We start from the raw sequence: 22,951 nt of genomic DNA on the forward strand, positions 1-22,951 counted from the left end.
CAGATGCAAGCTCCGCTCTTTGGTGACTTTCAACAAGTCGGACGTCATGACAAGATGAAAAAAATTGTTTTGGCTAGCACCATAACTCGATCCAAACGTGCACTTTATGTCTGTCTGTCGAGGCGCACGTTTGTAATTATCCGCAGTGGCGAGTCAATGCTGAGCCATCCGTCTGACATTTGCTAAGTTCATTTATTAAAAGTCACACAAAACTTCGTTGGTGGCCCAAGTGGCCACAATGACCAAGTACTTTTCTTTTTCTTTTTAGGGGGGGTTGACCAAGCGTAATATATTTCTTTCTTGTTTCGAATAAGCTGAGTAAAAAAAAGCAAAAAAAACAATTACCGTTTTTTTCCGTGTACAATGCGCCCCCATGTATAATACGCACCCTAAAAATGGCATGTTGATGCTGGAAAATAGCCTGTACCCATGTATAATACGCACCCAGATTTTGACTCCTACTTAAGTCCATGAACGTAAAATTATTTCAGAAAAAAGATCATCTTTGGGAACAACCGGATGTTATTCTGCCGGTCAGTATCACTGCGCATGCGCTAGCATACTCAATAGCGAAGAAATGTTTCGGATTTGTGTAGGGTACATTGTGACAGCAAACGAGCAGGTGATCTAGCAAGCGTCTGATACGAGAGCATTGTGTTCGTATGGAGTGTGTTTGAAGTGAACAGCAGAGAAGAAAGCACATCTGTAATGGCGGCCTCCGTATCATATCCGGATTTTAAAAAAAAAAAATCTTTTTTGTTTTTTTTGTACCCATGTATAATGCGCACCCCAGATTTTAGGACAATAAATTAGTTAAATTTTGCGCATTATACATGGAAAAAAACGGTAATTAACGTGTATGTTGAACGTTTCACTAGCACAGCGATAAAAGTAAAAGTTGAATTTGCATACTAACTGATGTTTGGTATCTTCTCATCTCCAGCACAAGCGCTGAGCGTAGGCGCAGCCTCTAGCCGCACTTCCTCTTCCTATTACAGCAACAGGCCGAGCTCGCAAGCAGATGAAGATGCAGACGGCGGCCGTCTCCAAGTGGCGTGCCAGCGATCGCTTTTGGGAAGACTTTCCACCCCGTGTGGCGTGATCATGTGACCTGTGCGCGGCCGGCGTTGAGGCTTGAGGTCAACCTGCTGCAGGTGGACAAGATGGAGCAGGAGCAGGAGCCGGGTCAGGAATCTTCTCAGGTTACAGGTGAGCAGAAATTGAAGTGTTTAAAATGAAGTTGGCGAAGGATTTGACGCCGCCTGGAATTATCGACTGATTTTGTTGTCTTCTTTGTGCTGAACTACTCAACATCCTCTTTGTCGGAGCTGGACCGACTTCCTGAAAATCATTTTTGGCTATGCTGTCCGGAGTGATCAAAATGGCGATAATTAATATAAAGTATAAATGGTGGCTTTGCTTATTAGGCCCATTCTGTTTTTGTTTTAGCAAGTTTTGGCCTCCTTTTTTTTTTCAGCCCACAACTAACAGCTAGCGAGTGATTGCGCAATCTGAGGTGAACTTTTTTTTTTTTTTAAGTGCTGCATTGTGAATGCAGAACTGTGTCAAGCGGCAAACAGGATGCGGTTGGCCAACGAGGAGACGCGTGTCAAGTTTGACGCTCCAGATTCATGTTCAAATTAGCCAATAAAATTTAAGTAACGACATGCTTTTTTTTTTTGGGTTCCTTTTACGATACATGTGAAGCTTCTGATTTATGAGCTCTTGGTTTTATAGCTTTTTTTTTTTATTTCCCTGCAATAAAATTGTGGTTTGATCTGATTGAGCACATTTCTGCTATTTAAAAGGAAGTCACACGTGCAGAATGCGTCACACCTAACAGAAGATGAAAAACATAACTAGTCCGACCCCATCTTCTTTTTTTTTTGGGGTGGGGTTGCTTAACTTTTAAATATTTTATTTCAGATGTCATCAAAGCGCCCCAGAAAGGTGAGACCAAGCGCTACAGCGAGATCTTCAGAGACTTTGACAACCTCGAGTTATCATTTATCACCATGTAAGTGCAGTATATACTCTACATACCGTGGTTATAAAAAGTCTACACACCCTTAGCTTGTGATTAAGAACTGTTCATTAAACCATCAGAATTGCTGCTTCAAATATTTTATTACTTTATTGATACTTCTACTACATATATGTGCGTTTTAAATCTTTTCAGTGACACGGACGATTTGGTGTCCGACACAATCGAGTGCAACACTGGCGAGGAAGCGGATCTCGCAGAAAACACTGAACCAGCTGTAAGTGCTCCAATATTTTTAATTTTGTTTCAAGATTTTTTTCGCGGTGCTGCTGTTGATTGTGGAAAAATAATGTTTTTTTTATCATGATTTTTTTTTAATACTTTTTGTGGAAGAAGATCTACATTTTTTTTTCTCCATTGTATTTCACTGAGCATCAATTATAAATAGATTTTCGCTATTTACGAACCGCCGCAAATAGCAGATTACATGCAGTCATGTTTTTTTTTTTTTTATAGGAACGCTGTGTTACCATCGAAGGTGATGGAAACTCAGGTAAGGCTCCTTTATTAGTTCTTAACTTCCTCTTCTTGTTCATCATTCATAAAAAAATCTTCTCCTATCCCTTATTCCCGTTGCTTGTTTCCATACAATATCTTGCCTCGAATTGTAATTGCCGCGCCGTAACGAGATTAGGATACAGATTAAGCAGCAGGCAGCTGCCCTCTTTTACCCGGCGAGGCATTAACGCCTGCAAGTCTACAAACACAAATGAAGCCCAGAAAAGCGACGACTAAACTTAGCATTTTTCGCAGCGGGAGACGAGCAGATCTAACGGGAGTGTGGAAAAACCGCAATTGGAAGGTGGCGAGCGCATGACAACATTTATCTCCAAACCGCGACTCACTGCCGGGTTTCTTTTTGTGGTCGGCTTGCGGCTCCTTTTTTGCATTTGTCTGCACCCCAGACAGTACTTCATTCTTGAGTGTGTTGTATTAATTCGAGTGTGCCCAGAGAAAAAGATCCCTGGCAGCCTTTTATGTGTTCCCTGCTCCCATTGGCCGGGATGAATTACCCATCAGGCCTTTTAGCACTCTGTTCAAAGTGTTACTGGGCAGGTGGCCAACCTAGAAAGCTCATCAGTCTGCAATCCGAGTTGGCGCAAACTAATCCTCCAGCGCTCGGAACCGTTAGGACGCAGCACAATCTACTTGGATATTGATTTCTAAATGCGACGAAGGCTGAGTAAGCATTTTTTGGAGAGGAGATGTGCGATTGTCCTCCGCATTGTGTGAGTTGCTTAGGAAGAACCACAAGGAGGAGGAGGGAGGGAGGGGGGGCTGTATCAACACCCACTCAGCCTATTTTCCAAAACACTCCCTCGATCATTTGTGTCTTCTGCCTTATGCAAAGTACTTTTGTGGGACCACTACGTGAACATCTTCTGGAAACTATGACTCGTTTCTCTGAGTGGAGGTCCTGCAAGCTTCTGAGTGGGCTTCACTGATACAGATTTAGGTTTTTTTTGCTGCCGCGATGCTGATGTACTCCTTCTCAGCCCACGAGGCCGACCTGGCGCTGTGCCGCTGCGAGGACGGCGTGGAGACGGCCCTACAATACGCCAAGATGTGGTGCCGCTACGCCAAGGACCTCCTGGCATGGATGGAGAAGAAGCTCAGCTTGGGTGAGTGCACGGCGGCTGATTATTGCATTGCTAGTTAGCTATCTAGATCTATTGACGAATATTTATCCATCAATCTATTAATAAACTTAATATAGAGAGAAGTTTGGTTCCAGCTTTTGTGTGAGATTTTTATTGTTTTTGTCAAATTCAAATGATGACTAGATGCTCCACAGGCAGAAAGGATTAGCAAGGGAGGATTAGCAGACTGGAGCAAGGTTGTGAGAGGCGACAGGGACAAAGTATGCAGTGGCTCACTTCATATCAACAAAGAGAGAAAATTAGGGTCAAACAAAAGCAGAAAAAAACATTTCAAATGCAACTTGAGGTGATTTTTGCGATGTCACACTTTTTTTTTTATCCTTGACAGAACAAGAATTTGCCAAAAATGTCACAAAGACATCGGAAGCCGCCAAAGCCAGTTTGGCAGCACAGGTAGACAAAAATGATTCGGAACATTTTCCTTCTTCCCGTGCTAATCGAAAGTCGTTGTCACGTAGGAAACGATGCCGCTGCAGTACATCTACGCCATGGCTCTCGAGCAAGACCTGAAGAACAGTTTGAACTCTCGCAGGACTTGGGACCTCATACACAGCCGCTGTTACCAGGTAAGGCAGAGTTGCGCTCCTCCGTGTTGTTTCGGGAAGGTCAAGTTGTTAATCCACTCTCGCCTGTCTCGAAGGCCTTGGCTGCCAAGAGGAATGAGATTGATAAGTGGCGGCGGGAATTCAAGGAGCAGTGGGTGAAGGAGCAGAGGAAGATGGTGAGCAAATTAGGACAATGGCCCGGTTTAGCAACATCCCAAGAATGCGTCACGGCATTGTGATTTGATGATGACCCTGATTAGGTCAGCATTTTTTTTAGCCTGTAATCTTTTCTACGTGTTTCCCCAGAACGAAGCGGTGACGGCTCTGAAAAAGTCTCGGCAGCAATATTACCAGCGCTGTGAAGAACTTCAGAAGGCCAAAGCCATCACGGCTAAAACCGTGGACGAACCGGGCGGCATCAAAAATATGGATAAGAGGAAAAAGTCCAAGGATGAAGCCCAGACGAAGGCAAGAACGGTCCTCCGGAAAAGTCCCTCCTGAGACTCCAATCTTAACAAAACCGAATGTTCTCAAGGTGATGGAGTCCGAGCTCCTCTACAGACAATGCGTGCTGGATGCCCAGATCCACCAGGATGAGCTGGTCAAGGTCAAAGAGAGAATCATCTCCCACACCCGCAAGCTCATCTGTCAGGGGGACACGGTGCTCAAGCAGGTGGGTGCTAGCGTCTCCGCGCAAACCCGTCCTCACGCTAACGCGTTCCTCCGCCAGGTCACCGTCAACATGTTCTACTACCAGCGGCAGCAGACCGAGCCGATTCCTCTGGCCTATCAGAATTTGGAGCTAACGTGCCGCTCGCTGGAGCCCGGCGAGCCCTACTTGATGTACGTACGCGGAACGCGACGCCAGGAGACACCTCTGCAGATCTTCTCTTTTCAGGAACATCAGGGAAAACGGTAAGGAACAACCTGTCTGTTTTTATATCGTAGAACTGATCAAAAATGGAGGCTCCTTTCGTGATGTGGTTTTAGGAACAAACGGAAAACCAGCAACCCACCTAGCTCCCTTCAGGATTCGTCGCCGCTTACGGAGGAGAGTCCGTACAGACAACCCGGCGATTCCAGTAGGCCGCCATTTTGTCAAAAAAAACCTCGCCTCAATTTGATTGGGGAGTAATCAATGCATCTCCTGCTCGTTAGGGAGATTCGGCTTCAGCGACAGCGAGAGCGTCGGCGGCAGTTTGGAGTCTCTATCCAGCCCCGGTAATCTCAAGTCTTTTCGGTTCTTCTCGGCAATCTCCGAAACTGAAGCGTTGTCTTTCCTGATGGCAGCTCACAGGAGGGTTCATAGAACTTACAACTTGGAGGACACGGATGATCGCGACGTGGCGTCTGAATCTGGTTTGTGATCTCTCCTTGGTGTCCATAAAAACAAAATGTAGATTATCTCAATATTGCGTCCATCCTTAATTTTCCCCAGAGTGCCTCGACGGCCAGCAGGTCAAAGTTCGCACGCCATCCCGGGCGGCGCTAACTCACCGACTTAAGAAGTTGAAGAGCAAGATGGTGAAATGCAAACAGTGTGACAACTATATTTACGTCAACGGCGTGGAATGCGAAGAGGTGGGCGTCCCTTTAACGCAATCCTTCAACGGAGAACGGCGCCATTTTTATTCCCGTTCTGCCTCCATCAGTGTGGGTTGGGTTTGCACCGGAAGTGCCTGGAGGTGTGTCAGATGGAGTGCGACAACCACAAGGGGTCGCTGTTTGGCGTTCCCCTGTCCTTGCTGCTGCGGGACACGCCGGACGATGTCCCTTTTGTGGTGCGACGTTGCACAGCCGAGATCGAGAGTCGTGCTCTCTCCTTGCAGGTATTTCGGAAAATAATCCCAAACTCTTTCTTTATTTTTATTAAAAGATCTCAGATACTTTTAAGTTAAAATACAGGAATGGAAATCTTCATCGCTTCGCATCCAGACTGCCAGTGAATGACGCTAGCTTAAACATTTAACGACTAGTGACAAATTAGCATCTTTTAGCATCATTTGTTTTTTTTTTGTCCCACCGAGGGCGTGTATCGGGTGAGCGGGTCCAAGCCTCGCGTCCAGAAGCTGTGCCAGGCCTTGGAGGAGCTCAAAGAGGACGTGGACCTCTCGGAGGTGTCTCCACATGACATCACCTCCATGCTGAAGCACTTCTTCAAGGAGGTACGTAGGACAACTTGTATTTTTTTTTCCCCCTCTTTATTTTAATTTTATTGCCGATCAGCTTCCGGAACCCCTGCTGACCTTTGAACTCTACAACGAGTTCATCGCGTCCGGCAGGAGCATCCAGCGTGTTGGCGATTGGGAAACGACGCAAGATGCTAACAAGTTGATGGACCTCGTTGGAAATCTGCAGCAGCTCCTGCGGAAACTCCCCGTCTGCCGTTACAACACTTTGCAGCACCTTATACGCCATCTTCACAAGTAAGTTCAACTCGACAGGGTACAGAATTTTGAAGCTTCATGCAGCTTCAATTTATCTCCCACACTTGCCTGCAGGGTTTCCAGAAACAACGAGAACAAAATGTCTTCCAACAACTTGGGGATCGTCTTCGGTCCGACTCTCTTGCGCCCCCCGGTGTGCATAGAGCAGCCCGCGGTGGCCCTGCAGGAAAACACCTACCAGGCTTCACTGGTGGACTTCCTCATCTCGCACCACGACAAGATCTTCGTCCTCCGGCAGAGAGCCAGGACGGCCACTCCTCCTCCGGCCCCAATCGGTCCGCTTCCGGAGACCCCTTCCAGGCGCACCTGTCCTCTGGATGAGGACTTGGACACCAGACCAGAACAAGGAACATCTTCCAGAGAGCGGCCTTACTCACTAGAAGTAAGTTATTTGATCAAGATGACCTCACAGGACTGCTTTGCTTGCATGGTGTTGCTTTTTCTTCTTCACCTCTTTTGCTTCCCACTTGTTTCAATTTCACGTTCTCTGAGAAGCTGAAATGTAGATGCTAGTATTTGGACACCGCCCCAATACTGTTGCAAGTTGAAAACAATTCAAAAGCTAAATTAATAATTAAATGCAGGATTAAAGAGTCACTTTTGATGTGACCACTGCGTCCCAATAGTTTTGTCCGCGTCCTGTCTTACCGAGTTAGGCGACTAGAATCAAACGCCCTTCAACTTATGTCGTTCCAACAGAGCGAAAAAATGAAGAGAGAGTCGAGCGAGGGTTATATATCTGACAAGTCTTCATCCAATGAGGCAGTGGACCAGCTCAGCCCCGAAGCCAATAACAGAGCAGGTAGGCGAGACTAGAGCTGTAGAACAGAGATGGCAAATTAGTCAGCTTGTAGAAATAATAATTATTATTCTGTGATCCATTTTTAAGGTTAAGTGTTTTGGTCCTGCTGGCTGATTTTTTAGTTCCTTGTTTTTTCTCATTTTGGGACCTTTCTGCGGTTATGTAAGAATCACTTCCTTCGCCTCGCTTTCTCTTTGAGTTTGTTCGACTGTTTGTTTTCAGTTCTTCTTTGGAGCTCTGTTACATTTAAAAATCTTTATTTAAAAAAACAACATGGTTTTTTCCTCCTCCTGGTGTCCCAGTCTTGGCTATGAGCGGAGCCCCGAGCAAGACTCATCAAGACCCGATGCGGGATTTTGTCTTGGACAAGCCGCAGTACCGCTTCACCAGGCAGCCCGTCAAGTACCACCGCCATAATAACCCGAGAGGCCGAGGCGCCGGGCAGAACCGCGACCTCAGACGGCCCGCGCCGCCTTCCGTCGATGCTCCGGGAAGCCCAGACAGCAGTCGCAGCTCCTCCCCGGAGCGAGCCGCAAACGGACGTTCCCAGAGTTTGGACCGGGTCGCCCGTGCTGCTGAGGACGTTCCTCCTCTGAGCCCGCGGGATGTGGTGCAATACATGCTCGGACTGGAGCCGGCGGGTGACCTCGGCGTGAGCTGCGCCCCGATTGGTGCACAGAGGAAGGCATTGTGTCACTCTCCGAGGGCAATTCCCACGGAGCATCACTTCACCTCGCCCTCGCAGAAGATTCTGTCCGGTCTGAAGCTGAGGCGCAGCCAATCAGGCAAGGAGGAACAACTTTTTGTGTGAGCACCACCATCTTGCTACTTTCACAATGTCTTCTCACTGGGGTGCTTCTGCTTTTGTAGCCTTCACACTAGTCTAGTTTGTACCTTGAGAGACAGAAATGGACTCAAACAAAGCATATACATAATAACGACAAATAAAAAAAAAAAATCAACATGGGATTTCTTGAGAATATTTCCCTGAGTGATTATCCTGTGGTGTGTTAGGTGGGTTTCCCTCCTTCTAGTCAACAAAGGTTGTATTTTGGGGGACTTTAGTGCAAAAAAAACCTCGTGGGTTTATTTTTGCACGTTTTCTGTTTGAACACATGAGGGCGCTGTTGTCCCACTGCAGTCGCTTCCAAAGTAAAATAACAAATTTTAAATTGTTTACTATGAATGGCAGTTGTTGGGAGTTGTACACTTTTACATTTATTTTCATTTTTTTTCTTTTTAACCATTATTTAATGGTTTTTAAGGATAATAACGACATATACAGCACTTTTGGATTCCCATCCCAAACCCCTCAAACATCTTTCCTATCAATCAATGCCATGTCTCCCACCTTGCCTTCCCTCCCTCTCCTTGCAGTCCGTCCACATCCCTCCCTCTGTCTACATGCATGCCCCCCCCACGCACAAAACACGCCAGAGGAGAGGTGGCGAGACAAGAAGAGGAGGAGGAGAGACAATAGCCTGTCTGCAACGTGCTGTGTCGTCATGGATGTTTAGTTAGGCGAGGCGCAGCAACAGCGAGCGTGCAGGTGAAAGCGGTCCGTGAACGCATCTGGAAGTTGCCACTGTCTTTTTAATGTTGCCCACCGAGATAACAGGAGTGTGTTTCACCTCAAGGTAAGACAGCATCCGTGCAACAGGGCGGTACATTTTAGCCACTGGTTTTATTTGTATTTTTTTTTTTTTAACTTGTGCGCAAAATTCGGTGCTAACTACGCAAGTCACTCAAACGCGCAGTTTTTGCACGTCTTTTATGATAAACAGTCATTTTTATCCGTTTTTAATGTTCTTTCCACTTGAATTTTTATCTACACTCAAATTATTTCTCAAATTATTTATTTTGTGAAATGTTCTATTGTAAATTATTTGATAATTGTGCATTTTGTTTTCATTACAGTTGTAGGATTTTTTTTCTCGTTTGGTGTCAACATAATAATCAGTGCATAATATAATGTGCCCCTCGTGTATTTTTCATCCCCCCAAGCTTCCAGTTAGTCATAAAGCCAAATTAGATCACGCTTGAATTTCCATAATTCATTTGTTTGATCGTTTTTTATTGTTTCTTTAAATAATGTGGCAATTAAACGGACAATCATCAGCCGGCATCAAATAATTATGGTCTTTAAATATTTATCTTAATAATAAGACGAAAATCAAAATGGATCTTCTGTGCAATTTGATTACAGGCCGTGCTTGTCCTATTAACGACCGTTGAGCTGTTAAAGGGAAAGAGAGAATAAAGTGAGAATAAATGGATACAATGTTACGCAATGAAAAATAATTATATTCGAATATGATCATCTTAAAATAGGCGTGTTTTCGTTGTGACATAAAAAATGTGCAAGATTTAATAGAACTTCATCCAAAAGAATCGTGGGCCTGTTTATTTCTGGATATTTGTTATGACAGATTTCATGTTTTTAAACTGTAACGTCAAAAACAAAAAGTTTGAAATTTTATTTCATTCTCGCAGGATTTCATCCGGCGTCAGGTTCCATCTCAAATGTCTTATCATATCGCTTGTACTTTTTTCTAATCATTTATTTTATCTGCTGTATTGCTGTTGTTTTAAGTAACATTTAAAATAATTTTGTGTGCTTTTTTTTTTTTTTTTTGCGTGTTCAGCGACCACACTGAGGCAAGGAGTGAAGGCATGAAAACGGAGGAGAGCCAACAGTCGTGTCTGCAGCAGCTTCCATCTTCAACACCTTTTGTTGGTGAGTGAGACAGACTGACCAAATACTCGCATCAAAATATAAACATAAATAAAGATGAATAAATAGCTTCTTGAACTTATCTAAAAGGCCCAAAACTCCCCGTGGCGTTCATTTAGTTTGGCTCCGATGGGCCTTTTTATATCAATGCACTGTCTTCACAATAAATACCACGTGGGTGCTGATACACAATAATAATCAACCTTAAGATAATTATACTATACCGAAGGAAATTAAATAAATAATAAGAACGTGGCATTTCTTTCCCAACTAAGGCCAACAGGGAAACTAAAAACGCGTGATAAATAAAAACGTTGCAATAAAAAGCAAAAACTAGTATAAGATTTTAAAAAATCACAAAGAATCACAAAGAGTGCAGAAATACACTCGCTGGAAAAGACATAGAAAATCTATGAGTTGATATATAGCCTAGGTTGGTAAATTCTAATTACATATTGTCATACTTTACTGATATGAATGATATATACTATACCTCACTATTAACGACTGCTTCTAATATTTTTGCTTACCATGAAATGTTGATTTGTTCTTTTTTTTTTTTTACTTTAATACATAGTCGAAGTGTACCAATACTAAGGGCTGTTTCTAATATTTTTGTCATTCAAGCCACACAGGGAAATAGAAACAAATTAAAATTTGATTACTATCCCATCAGTGCGTACTCAATAAACACAAGGAAATTAGAACTATATTATATCTAAGTTGCATATTTCGTGCGGCTAAATAACCCAAATATTAGAAACACCTGTCACTGTAATGCAGCGCCTATAAAATTGTACAGAGTCTTAGTTTTATTCTTTATTTCATGTTTCAATTAATTGTATGCGTTTACAAATATTCTGTAATTATGACTTTTATTTTCCGATTTACGGGACGCGGCTCCGTTGTAAATCGATGAGCCAATTAAATTAAGGATTTTTGTGATGGAATTTCACTCTTATTTCACGAGTCGTTCAATTTCATCCTACTAGGACTGTTTTATTTTTTTACTGTCGTATATGTCGAGACCGTTGTAGGGCGCGGTAAACGTAAAGATTTTTGTGCGATTGTAACTTTTCTTGGTTCCGGGTGGGCCTCGGTCCCCCTTCGCGACCCCCACGCAGGTCCAGACTACTCGGGTGGAGGCAGCGAGGTGTGCGCGGGCTGCTCGTCCCCGATCGCGGACCGCTTCCTGCTACGCGTCAACGAGCGCTCGTGGCACGAGTCGTGCGTCAAGTGCACGGTGTGCATGAGCGCGCTCACGGGCACGTGCTACTGCCGGGACCGACTCCTCTACTGCAAGCCCGACTATGAGAAGTAAGGATCACATCACACCGGCATCTTGAGGTCATTACTGGGGCGGCGGCGTATGGGTGGGGTGGCTGTGCAGGGGCAACTCACCCTCATGCTTCACTTAACTATCACAACAAATAAGAGCTCGAGAGTCAGTTGACTGGAGTGTAATGAACCTGTATGCCTGGTTTGTTTGCACTTGCGATATTAAAAAGTTACAAGACAAAAAAAAATCATTTGCAACATTAAAAGACTCAATTGAAGAAAATCAAAGGGATTTTAAACAGCGACTATTTAACATGAGTTCAATTGTGATAAGTACTGAGCAGGGTGTGCACACTTGCGCAACCACATGATCTCGGTTGTTTGTTTACATATTCCCTTTCGAAATGATTTTAGTTTCCCCTACTTGAAGATATGTTAATTACTTGGAGGAACCACGTAGGAGTTTATATCTAATTTAATATTTCAAGTGTCGACAGGTTTATTCATGTTGTCTTTTCCGTTTCGATGGCAGGGAGGAGATGTCATACATAAATAAACAACCGGCGTAACACACAATGCAAATCTCCCATCGTCATTCCAGATGTTCAAGCATGTTCCTCATTTCCTGAGCCTGAACTTTGTGCGTTAGGGTTGCGTGCGCGGCGCATCGTCGCTATCAATGTTTTGAAAAGTGTCAGACTGCATCCAGCAGCTCCCACTCTACCTGACATCTGGAGGAGCCAGCGAGAGCTCAGTGAGGCGTAGCCAAAGAGGAACTGGCCGCAGATGAAAGTCCCATTGTATGACGTTTATCTTTGGGGGGGGGGAAGCACAAGCTTATCAAAAATAACTTTTTTTTTTTTTTTTTTAATTCCAGGGAGTGAAAAAGCGTATTTGTTCCCTTGGTGTAATGACTGTAGTAGTAGGCCGAGATTAATAGCCGGAGGCTCATTCGCTACATGCTTGACTGAGTCCCCCTGTATGCATTCCATATGGATTGCTGCCTTGTTTTTCGGTTGTTTCCGTGCCAGACTTGGCACTCGGTGCAGCCTGTGACCTTCAGTGAATCAGCAACAATGTCTCCTTGTTTTCCTTGCATGCACTCGCTCCGTCAGCGCCTCCCCCGTCCGTATGTGTGCCGCACATCACGGCCAGTATCTTGAGAGTGCATTTGGAATCGTTTTGTAAAAAGTTGTGGGAACACATTAAAGTGGAGTTCATCGTATGCAATACAAGACCACCGATATGGCAAAGTTTGTATTGATATTTTGATATTTTTAGGCTCACAGGTCCTCTAGTAAATTGACAACAAAAGAAGAACCAGGCATTTTCTTTGTGCTATAAAATAAGGAGGTTTATATTCCTCTGTTTTTTCATTTATTATGGAAATGAGGGGATTTAAAAAGGAATCATGTGTGAATCCATACGCCGTCTTGTTAGGGAGCAGATGTTTACGTCGAAGCGTTCCCGCTTAAACTAGATTATTCCACCCATATATAAAACATATGGTATATTCCCAGCGGGAACACTCACAAAGTGCGTCAAGTTCGAAACTTTGATGTCGTACTCATTTACTTTGTCATTTATAAAGTTCATAAAAGTTTAATAGCACAAATCCCCTCTGAAAAATTAGAATGAAATTGCAGTGGAGCCTTGAGATATGAGGGAAAAGCACTTTAAGAATTAATAGCTTTGGTCTCCTTTTGGTGTGTTCCACTCGGCCACTAGGGAGCAGTATAATCCAGTCATGCAGACATAAGCGAAGAAGAGTTTCACAACTAGTGACTTCAGTACACGGTGTGCTTAAAATTTCCCCTCTGCTGCATTCCGCGCAAGATTCTGACGAGGCTATTTTGCAGCACCGCCGTGGGAACGAGGGAAATGTGATCATAACAAAAGTGCTGTTTAAGTAAACGGGGCCTCTTGACAGCCGTTACCTTCCTCCAGTGTAGGTCAGCCGCATGGTTCCTCGCCAAGCCGCGAGCTTTAAGAGCGTCGTTTCCCGGTCAATGATGTCGAGCGCGGCTAGAATGAGCCTGCGAGCCCTCCTCGTAAGCTTCCAAGACCCTGTGGAAAAACAGGTCGCCGGGGGTGGAGATTCACCAAAGCTGGGATTTAATAGCTCACTCTCTGTGGGGTGGAGGCCGCTCACGCTACATCTTAGCTTTAGAAACTCACACCCAAGGAGATCCCACTGGCTGAGGACTTTTTTCTTCTTTTGAGGTAGCAGAAGAGCTTTGAATTGTCACATTGTGATTGTCAGACTGAATTTGTGCAGTTATGTTTGGAACCTGAGCCCTTTGGCAGTGATGTGAATTGACAGGAAGTGGAAGCGCAAGACAAAATGGCCGCCCCTGTGTTTACAAATACAGTGATCCCTTGATATTTCGCGTTTCGTTTATCGCGGCTTCACTACAGCGCAGATTTTTTTTTTCCAAATTAAAAAAACATTTAAAAGTCAAAATAAAACTTAGAAATTTAGGAAACATGTGTCTAACTTTTAGGACAATGTAGTATTGCTCCAAATGTTTACATTCCTTTAGAAGTCCCTTTTCGTGTGTTACCACGATCGCGAATTAGCATATTTCCGCTAACTCGTTAGCCTGCCCAGTACTTCTTGTTGGTGATCGTACTTCGCAGATTTCACTTATTGCAGGTTTTTTGGAAACCGCAATAAGCGAGGGATTACTGTATTATTGTCAAGAAATTTTTGACTTGGCTTCTGGTTGAAGAACATTTCTCTTGGTTCTTCTGTCGCCTATCTTCTTCGGCTTCAGTCGGAGAGAAGCCACCATCTCTCCTGTCTGCCAACTCGTTCATCACTGTCTGCTTTGCAATCATATTTCTCCATCCCAAACCTCATTTCCTTTTCAGTGAGATTGATCGCAGCCATGACACCAAACAGTTTATCTCTTGTTTTCTCTTAATGTCGCCACCCCCTCCGCCTCATCCCCGTCTACCACTCGTGGTGCTTTGTGTTCCCTGCAGGGAGTACAATGGGGTGGGGGGGGGGGGCTGATTGGGAACAAGGCTAATTAGCCTCAGTTCTTGTCTCACTGACATGCTTGACACGGACTGTGGGGAAATATTGTTAGCGGGTGTCAACAAGCTCTCGTTAGCATCAACTAAACCCGGGCTGACTTGTGAAGATCGTGAAGGTGTCGATGGAAGCTTGAACTTACTTTCTACATCTTGACCCATCATCCTGGGTCAAATTAGCCCAATACGATAACTACAGACAAAAACACAGCTTTGGCTCAGTCGCTCGAACCTGGCTTTGCTAATCCACCCAATTTGGGTTACTTTTAAATCAAGAGTGTGTCAGACCTGGAGTAGATGATGAGTGAAGTTGTGTCCCAAATATGGCACGTGTAATGTTTTGACAGTATCACGAAAGGTCAAGTGTCACGTCATCGAGTAAGTTCGATGGAGAGGGTTAAGAAGACGAGGTGGATTTCTTTTTAGCCACATGTGTGAGGTTGTAATGCTCCCACCATTTTTGCATATTATGAGACCCCGTCATCTTTCACCCCAACACCCCCACACACAACAATTTTATAACAGACAGCTAATAAATGTTTCATGGCAGAACAAGCTGCTCGCCTCGCCTTTATTAAATCTGAGATAATAAAAGCAGAGAGGAAGAGGAGGAAGAGTGTGAGAGAGAATAGAGGAGGTGGGGTGTGCGTGGGGGGTTTGGGGGAACGGCGTAGACACTTTCCACCGAATCGCTGCATCTCCTGTTTCTGGGGCAACGGGTCCCGCTGTCCCCCGTCACCGCCATCTTAGCACCCCCCACACCCCCTTTACTCCCCTGCCCCGCTGCTTCCCGCTCCGCCTGAGACAGACAGGAAATGAGAAGCGGGCAGACAGGATATTGCGTTCTGGTGGCCTGGGGATTAACTGTTTTATCTAAACTAACACACACACACACAGCCACACAAACGTGAGCTCGGTCCTTGCGCATTGCATTAATTTTTGGTAGCATCAGGTGAAAATCAAACATATTCTGAGATAAATCACAATACAAGCTGGTTTTTAATCATTGGTGCTTTGTTTGGATTGGACCATCACATCTTTACTTGAACACAAATGGTGCCACAACTCGTGTAGACAGACTCAGTTGCTTATTTTTTTTTAACCCCTGCAAAAAATATTACTGCAGATAACTGAGTCGCTAACAGGTGTTATGAAAAACGTCCTTGTTTGTGTCTGCATGAATGCATTATACTGCCCCCTGGTGGCCAGGTTGCACAAAGGAGATTCGATTTAATTTAACTAGAGTAATATTTTCCTTCATTAAAAATATTTTTTGTGTGCTCTGAGGTGGCTAGAATGTTTTGTAATAATCTACAATAAATTTCGATTTTATGAGTGTCATCGAGAAATGGCTTGAGAGATTTAGTCTCAGGTCTATCTAAGATAGCATATATTAATTTTTTTCTAACTCATTTCGGAAACTTTCATTCACGCAAGAGGACTGTTTACCATTTTAGTTTATCGGCGCACGCCATGGTGGCCAAACAACAGCATCTGGCCTTGTTTTATGGATGTTTGGGCCCGGCCACCTTATCTGCTTTTCCACAAACTGAGCATTGGTGGTTATGTGACTATGTATATAGTATTGGCTATCAATGTGTGTGTGTGCGTGAGTGTGTAAGTGAGTGAGTGAGAGGTGTGTGTCACTGTACTCTATGTGTGTGTGTCTGTGTGTGTGCGAGTGTGTAAGTGAGTGAGTGAGAGGTGGCAGGGGTAGCAAGTATCGTGGGGAATGCTGGGAGATTTTAATAACACAGAAGCAGTGCAGGGAGATTTAATAAACGGAGATGATGTGATTACTGAACCTTGGCTCTGAGCCATTTTGCTTCACAGAGCAATATCCGCCCAACGTGTGCACACACACACACACACACACACAAACACACACACTCAGACACACGAATAAGAAAATGGATACTAAAGTGACTTAAAAGTATAACGGTTGCATATCTGTCTGAAATGCAGGCTGGTCAATTTGGATGTGTTTAGGATTTAGTGTAGGCATCCATACTACAAGTTTACTTGAAATATGTGTCATCGTTGTGAAAGACGACTCGGAGACATCTACATATTTATGAAATGATTGCGTGGTTGCAGGCGAGACATTGCTGCATTTGTGACATGTCTTTTGATTGTGTTATTGTCATTGTCTCGTGTGGAATACAACTAGAAGGGCTGACGACGCATCACCCATTTTTTTTTCTTTAGAGCCTGTGTACCAAAGGCCCTCATGGATTTGTGTTTATTATTCTTGTAACAAATAAATCACCTTTTTGGGGGCTCATTATTCCAGAATTTTTGTTATAGTTATCATTATTATTGTTCACATCTGTACATGTGAAACCAAAAACGCTCGTCATGATACTACGAGACCCATTACAACACTTCTGTCAAACTCAAGGCCAGGGGGGCAGATACGGCCCGCCACATCATTTTATGTGGCCCGCAAAGACATTCTGCATCAAATTTGTGTCATTACTAGAATTGCAAATTGTCTTCACTTTTAATAATATATATATATTTTTTTATATTTGACCAGTTTTTACTTATCTGATTTGAAAACGAGTTATTTGTCAGTTTGTTTTGTAGCTTTTACTGTATATAATATGAGGTGCTCATACATTTATTTGGGTTGACAGTTATAATGGCCCTCCGAAAGAAGCTATGACTACAATGCAACCCGCGAAAAAAATGAGTTTGACTCCCCTGCACGACAAGCTAATAATTTGCTAAGTATTAGACTGTTTTGTCCTCCCTGAGAATTCTGTGTACATTTTGGCAAATAAAAAGCCAACATGTTCTTGCTACAGGGTGTCTATTAACATACCAGTTGAAGTTTACTGTAAAACTAAAGTCAAAATATCGCCATATAGCCACGTATAGCTAACAAAACGCAATGTTCTATCTCTGCTAGCTTAATGCTAACACGTAAAACAAATCAGATGCGGGTACTGTAGAAAGGTGGGTGACGTAAATTTGACAATCTAGCGAATGTGGGCACGCCATGATGTCAATTTCAAACATTTGCTGTGCATCGCTTAAATCTTCCTCTAGTTTTCTGATTTCGTAACAAGTGTACATGTAATGAATCAAGGCCTCCAACCCCCTCCGCGTGATCACGAAGCAAACAGCTTTTTGAAACGCTCGTAAAGTCGACTGTTCTCCGTCTTTCGTGTTCACCGTGTTTGACACGCCGCTTGTACAACAACCTCACTATCACAGAAGTAACCCAACAAAGAAATGTCATTTGCAGGCCTCCTTCAAGTGTTTTTCTTATGTTTGAACACATTCTTCTTGATCGTTTCTGTACTGACTAATTAATCCTAGCTTCTTTCATTCAACATCTTAGGGACTACTTTAGTTAAATCATCAATTGTATGATCTAAGTGGCGTTAGATGTTTTTTTTTTTATTCCCATGAGGACGGATGTAGTCAGGTATGCTGTTTAAAATCCCAAAATGGCCCCGCATGCGGTTGCTCTTTAGCCGCTCGTTGCATCCCTGTCATGGCCGGTGTGAATGATACTTCTATTAGGGGGGGGATTAGACTGATCTACTTACAGACCCCCCCTCTGAGGCAGTTGCCCCTAGTTGCCTCCGTTTGCTGTGCTGAGTAAATTCCCACCATGCTGCGCGCGCCCCTATTTAGGGAATGTGAAGACTTAACACGGTCGGTCTCATGTCGAGCGATCGTCATCATTTTGGAGTGTTTTGTCCCTCGGGTGAAAGGAAGTGTCACTTTCGAAAGAAATAGCAATAGAGTCTTTTTCCTATAAACCTGTACAGTCTTACTTTTGAATAGGTTCTTTACAGATGTGCATCAGAATATTCTTTATGCTATGTTTTTTTTTAGCTAGCAATATTTGAATGTAGCCTCCCTTCATTAGTCTTAAACGCTCACTAACGTGCTTGAATTTTTCCCAAACATGTTTTTTGTTAATGGCATGCTATTATGAACACGTGTTGTCATCATAGTCACAGAAAAAGCTTTGTCGGCGACAACAAAATAATAGCGCTAGAAATACTAAGCTAGCATTAGCAGTGTGAATAGTCTGACATTAGACATGGCTGCCATGTTGTTAGCATGATTTATTTGTAACTAATTGTGGGTGGATATTCCGTCATAGTTCCAGCAAAGCCCCTCAGGCCTACTTTCATAGATCCTTTTTTTTTCTATGTACTAATGTCAGGTCATAGAGTTTTAATAGAAATGACCCATTGTTTTTATTGCAATCTCAACCTTCAGGTACACCATGTGACTACTTTAACCATAAAACGCAGTCATTTGGGGGAATTTGGAGATACTTTTTGGCAGATGGATTGGAAGAGATTAGCCGTGGCAGCTGCGTTTGAGACGGAATGACAGATTCGGAGCTCTAATGTGCAGACCTGGCTCCAGATTTGTGCAGCAACACCTTCCTCGCACTCAGTCAGGGAGCAACAACACTTTTGTGTGTGCCTTCCTCCCCCTTGCACACTCTCGTGCCAGTACTCCCTTTCACCTTATCCCGGTTTGTATCTAGTTCCTGCTTTTTGGCTCAAATTAGATCTCCGGCGCTCTTATCCGGCTGAAACCCCAAATCTTTGATTGATGATTGCGGGAGCATCAGTGGTATAGCGACACACATCAGAATAGGTATTGATACTCGAGTGTTTGTGCGTGGCTCAGTGTGCATAAGTGAGTGGCTAGAGATTAACCCCATGCTATCCTCAATCCCTGGTTATGAGTTTACAGCGTCTGTCTGGCCATCGCCCTGTTTAAACAACAATCTAATTAATCCCGTCTTTATTAGTTTCAGTGAATTGGGGGCGGCGGGCTGGGAGGGCGAACTGGGAATGCTGGCAGAAAATACCAAGGTGGGGTATGGAGGGGGGTATCGGGCGGATGGAGGGAGGGAGGGTGAGGGAGGTTGTAGGAAAGCAAGAGCGAGAGCGGGGATTTGAGAGGAATTTCTAATGGCGGGGAATTAGGTGCCGGTGAATGGGAATGAGTTTGTGAAGTGATGGTGGGGTTGGAAATGAAGGGATGAAGAAGTGGAGGGATAAAAGCGGGAGAGCGAGAGGAAACGGTAGACTAAGGCTAGCTTTATAATATTGAATTGTATGAACATGGTGATGGAGCGGTTAGCATGTCCGCCTTATACGTCTAAAGTTCAGAATTTGAATCTTGAGTCATTGAGCAAATTGTCTAAATTGTCCATGGTGTAAGTGAGGATTGTTGTGACTAGTCTAGGTTAGTTAGCTAATATTAGTTTAAATTAAATTAGCATAGTTAATTTGAGGCCGCAGTGATTCTCGTCACTGTTGTACTTGGTACTTGAGAACAATGTTGTACTTGGTACTCGAGTTTACGTTCACGAAAGACTCACAGCCTGAGTTTAGTTGTATTTAACATTTTGATGCAATTTTCCTACAATTTGGTTAAACATACATTTATGTTACAGGAACTTGCAATGGTATTATTTTCATGAACACTTAGGCCTACTATACTAATGTACTTTAATGTTAGTCATGTTGGTAGCACTTTTAAGTGCATTTTATTTAGGTAGTCCTTGAATTTAAATCTCCGGGGGTTTTTTTCCAAGAAGATTCGTGAAATGACAGATGCCTTTATAAATCATTCAGCTGATCGCACCGTAAATTCCACCGTGAAAGCGGTTCAATCCCAGGCTCACTACTGCCATCTACTCTCCAAAATATGTAAGTGAAGCACAACAAATGAAACAGATTCTCACTCAGCAGTACAGTAATTCCCTGTATAGCAGATGTTCACCTTGCCGCTCTGTGAATTGGGTAATGTTTATACGGCCTTTAATTAAGAGACGACGCTAATCTCAGGAACTGTTGCGTACGAGAAGGAAAGTGTTGAGGGGCTCCTTGTCTACGCCTCCATCTTTAATTACCTCACCTCCTTTCAGCTCCTTGACCCTCATGATGCTCAACTTTACATCCAATATGTAGGCGTCTCTCACCATGTGTGCAACCCCTTCTGTTTTTGTGTGTGTGTTTGCAGGCTGTTTGTGAGGAAGTGCAGCTCCTGCCTGCAGGTGATTGGCCGCTCCGAGTTGATCATGCGAGTGCTGGGCCAGGTGTACCACCTGGGCTGCTTCAGCTGTTGCGAGTGCGAACGCCGGCTGCAGCGGGGCGACGAGTTTGTGCTGAAGGAAGGTCAGCTGCTGTGCCGCATGGACTACGAGAAGGAGAGGGAGATGCTCGCCGCCATTAGTCCCACGCCCACGGAATCGGGTAGAAAAGACGGGAAAACCTGAGATTGTGACCCGGAACCTCAAAGTTGCGAGGCAACCGCTAATGTTAATGTCTCTCGTGTTTGTCAAGTGAAAAGTGAGGATGAAGATGGCGGCGGGGGCTCGGGAGGGTGCAAAGGAGGCGATGAGGGCAAGGAGCACAAACGCTCCAAGCGACCACGCACAATCTTGACCACGCAGCAGAGGCGCGCGTTCAAAGCCTCCTTCGAGGTGTCGGCCAAGCCTTGCCGTAAGGTGAGAGGGCACGCTGAATGTTTTCAAACTACAGTGGGAGTGTGACTTGATATGAATCTGACACTTATTTTCCTTTTTATCATTAAGTAATATAAAGTAAATCTAACCATCAGGTGAGAGAGACGCTAGCTGCTGAGACGGGACTCACGGTGCGAGTTGTGCAAGTGTGGTTTCAAAACCAGAGAGCCAAGGTAATACTTTAATAGTTTGCAAAATCCATCTTCAAAATCTTGAGTGTTTTTTTGGCATCAGATGAAAAAGATTGCCCGGAGACAGCAGCAACAGCAACAACAACAGCAGGAACAGGAACAGCTGGGAGGGGCCAGGAGGGGTGCCAATCGAGGGGGACGTCAAAGCAACGATGACAGCGAGGGTAAACACTTGATTTTTTCCTCCATTTTGTTCTGGCAAGATCTTAAATAAAGCATGTTGGGTTCGCTATTGGGCCCCAATTTGGGTTACATTTAATTCATACATTTTAAGAGTGTTGCTTTCCTCATCTCCACACAGACGGCTCAAGTGGTCACGGCATGGACGGCATACTGGGATTCCCCTCTCTCCCTCGACAGCAGCTACTCACCCTGGACCCCAACATCTACGGCGGGGAACCCTTCCGACACGGACTCACTCCGCCTCAGCTGCCCAACGAGCAGCTTCACCCGTACGGTAAGACAAAGACAGTTTGATAGGATCTTAGAAAAATAATACTCTTTATTTCCACTTTGGGGCACTAAATTCACCTCAGATGGGACTCGAACCCACAATCCCTGGCTTAGGAGGCCAGTGCCTTATCCATTAGGCCACTGAGGCTGTGAGAAGTTCTCTGTGACGGGTTCCACAGAGTCACAGCTCACCACAAATACGTTCCTCTACAGATTCCGAGACTGTGTTTCACGACCTGGACAGCGACGGCAGTCTGGGTCACCTCGGCGACTGCCTCCTAGCAGCAGGCGAGGGAGGCCTCCTGGCAGCGCGGGTGGGGAACCCCATCGACCGCCTGTACTCCATGCAAAATTCCTACTTCACCTCGTGACCTTTAGAAACACTCGGCCAAACTTTCCTCTTCCAAATCTCATCTCAAGAGACGCAGCTAAAATGACAAAGGGAAAAATAACGCTTACAAATTGTTGGCCAATAATTTGCCGTCTCTGACAATGATGAGAACGTCTCTGAGAGACAAGGAGAAAAATATTCATAACACACTGGAGGACAGTTTTGCGCTCAGGTTTTGTGTGTGTATGTTTGACCTGAGATGTAACTCAGGATATTACACTGGATAAAATTCAAATTCATCAATGTTTTATAAATGAAAAGAAATGTTTTGAAGCGACCCTCCAAATGAAATGATCATTCAGGGTCATTTTTACGGCGCCTTCTTCGGAGACAGGGTTGACGAGAGACTATTAACTTTATTTTATAGTTAAATCAACAAGGAGTGAACCACTTTCACCAACAAAAGGTCGGGTACTACCCCGGACACTGAAATCCAAATGTAAATGTGTGACTGTGTTGATGTATATAATTGTAGTTGTTTCTTTCCATATATATTTATTTCTCTCATCACAAATTAGATGGGTAGCCATTTTGTACCTTCTGTGATAAGCATGATTATTTGTCACAGTGTAGATTCTAACGCATAGCTTCCAGACAAACAGGAAGACAGCAACGGGCTCAGAAAGCAGTGCAATTTAAAAAAGGGGAAAAAAAAAAAAAAGTCTCGCGATGCTTTTAGCTGCTAAGTTGGACACGTGCGCATTTCTACAGTGATATTTTGTGAGGGTAACTTATTTGTGCCGTGTTAGCTGAGTTGCAATCTTATGTTGTGACGTGCTTTGAATGTATCATGTTGCTGTATATTCAATACAGGCTGCAATTTCATGCTACGGCGTGTTTTTATTGTTT

At 44.1% G+C, this 22,951-nt stretch overlaps 2 protein-coding genes and 1 non-coding gene across 4 annotated transcripts; 2 read left to right on the top strand and 1 right to left on the bottom strand.

Annotated features, from left to right (window-relative positions):
• The first annotated feature begins 977 nt into the window (after window positions 1-977).
• On the top strand, window positions 978-8,461 carry gmip (GEM interacting protein). Of its 2 annotated transcripts, XM_061302563.1 has the most exons (21): window positions 978-1,209; window positions 1,927-2,017; window positions 2,180-2,261; window positions 2,501-2,537; window positions 3,541-3,666; window positions 4,034-4,098; window positions 4,164-4,271; window positions 4,346-4,426; window positions 4,557-4,718; window positions 4,786-4,923; window positions 4,981-5,165; window positions 5,241-5,332; window positions 5,409-5,471; window positions 5,541-5,609; window positions 5,689-5,831; window positions 5,903-6,079; window positions 6,278-6,415; window positions 6,477-6,676; window positions 6,752-7,079; window positions 7,397-7,499; window positions 7,802-8,461. In XM_061302563.1, exons 1-21 carry the CDS (start codon window positions 1,164-1,166, stop codon window positions 8,308-8,310), a joined length of 2,943 nt encoding a protein of 980 aa, XP_061158547.1. In that variant the 5' UTR covers window positions 978-1,163; the 3' UTR covers window positions 8,311-8,461. The 2 variants fall into 2 exon arrangements, with proteins under 2 accessions (XP_061158547.1, XP_061158548.1); XM_061302564.1 differs by lacking the exons at window positions 978-1,209; window positions 1,927-2,017 and having other exon boundaries at window positions 3,495-3,666.
• Window positions 8,462-8,608: 147 nt separating this feature from the next.
• On the top strand, window positions 8,609-22,932 carry lmx1al (LIM homeobox transcription factor 1, alpha-like). Its single transcript, XM_061302643.1, has 9 exons — window positions 8,609-9,136; window positions 10,145-10,236; window positions 11,358-11,550; window positions 20,563-20,795; window positions 20,886-21,049; window positions 21,163-21,240; window positions 21,302-21,422; window positions 21,560-21,715; window positions 21,925-22,932. Exons 1-9 carry the CDS (start codon window positions 9,096-9,098, stop codon window positions 22,080-22,082), a joined length of 1,236 nt encoding a protein of 411 aa, XP_061158627.1. The 5' UTR covers window positions 8,609-9,095; the 3' UTR covers window positions 22,083-22,932.
• trnar-ccu (transfer RNA arginine (anticodon CCU)) lies at window positions 21,787-21,859 on the bottom strand. The gene has a single exon. It is a non-coding gene; the product is annotated as a tRNA-Arg (tRNA).
• Window positions 22,933-22,951: the final 19 nt, after the last annotated feature.

This window comes from Syngnathus typhle, linkage group LG17, assembly GCF_033458585.1.
Source record: "Syngnathus typhle isolate RoL2023-S1 ecotype Sweden linkage group LG17, RoL_Styp_1.0, whole genome shotgun sequence".
NCBI lineage: Eukaryota > Metazoa > Chordata > Actinopteri > Syngnathiformes > Syngnathidae > Syngnathus > Syngnathus typhle.

Coding starts and splice junctions, on each gene's coding strand:
- lmx1al (XM_061302643.1), top strand. CDS start 9,096: ATGTTGCCCACCGAGATAACAGGAGTGTGTTTCACCTCAAG. Junction 20,796..20,885: donor TCCCACGCCCACGGAATCGG/GTAGAAAAGACG, acceptor GTGTTTGTCAAG/TGAAAAGTGAGGATGAAGAT. Junction 21,423..21,559: donor AAGCAACGATGACAGCGAGG/GTAAACACTTGA, acceptor ATCTCCACACAG/ACGGCTCAAGTGGTCACGGC.
- gmip (XM_061302563.1), top strand. CDS start 1,164: ATGGAGCAGGAGCAGGAGCCGGGTCAGGAATCTTCTCAGGTTACAG. Junction 2,538..3,540: donor CGAAGGTGATGGAAACTCAG/GTAAGGCTCCTT, acceptor ACTCCTTCTCAG/CCCACGAGGCCGACCTGGCG. Junction 5,472..5,540: donor GGAGTCTCTATCCAGCCCCG/GTAATCTCAAGT, acceptor TCCTGATGGCAG/CTCACAGGAGGGTTCATAGA.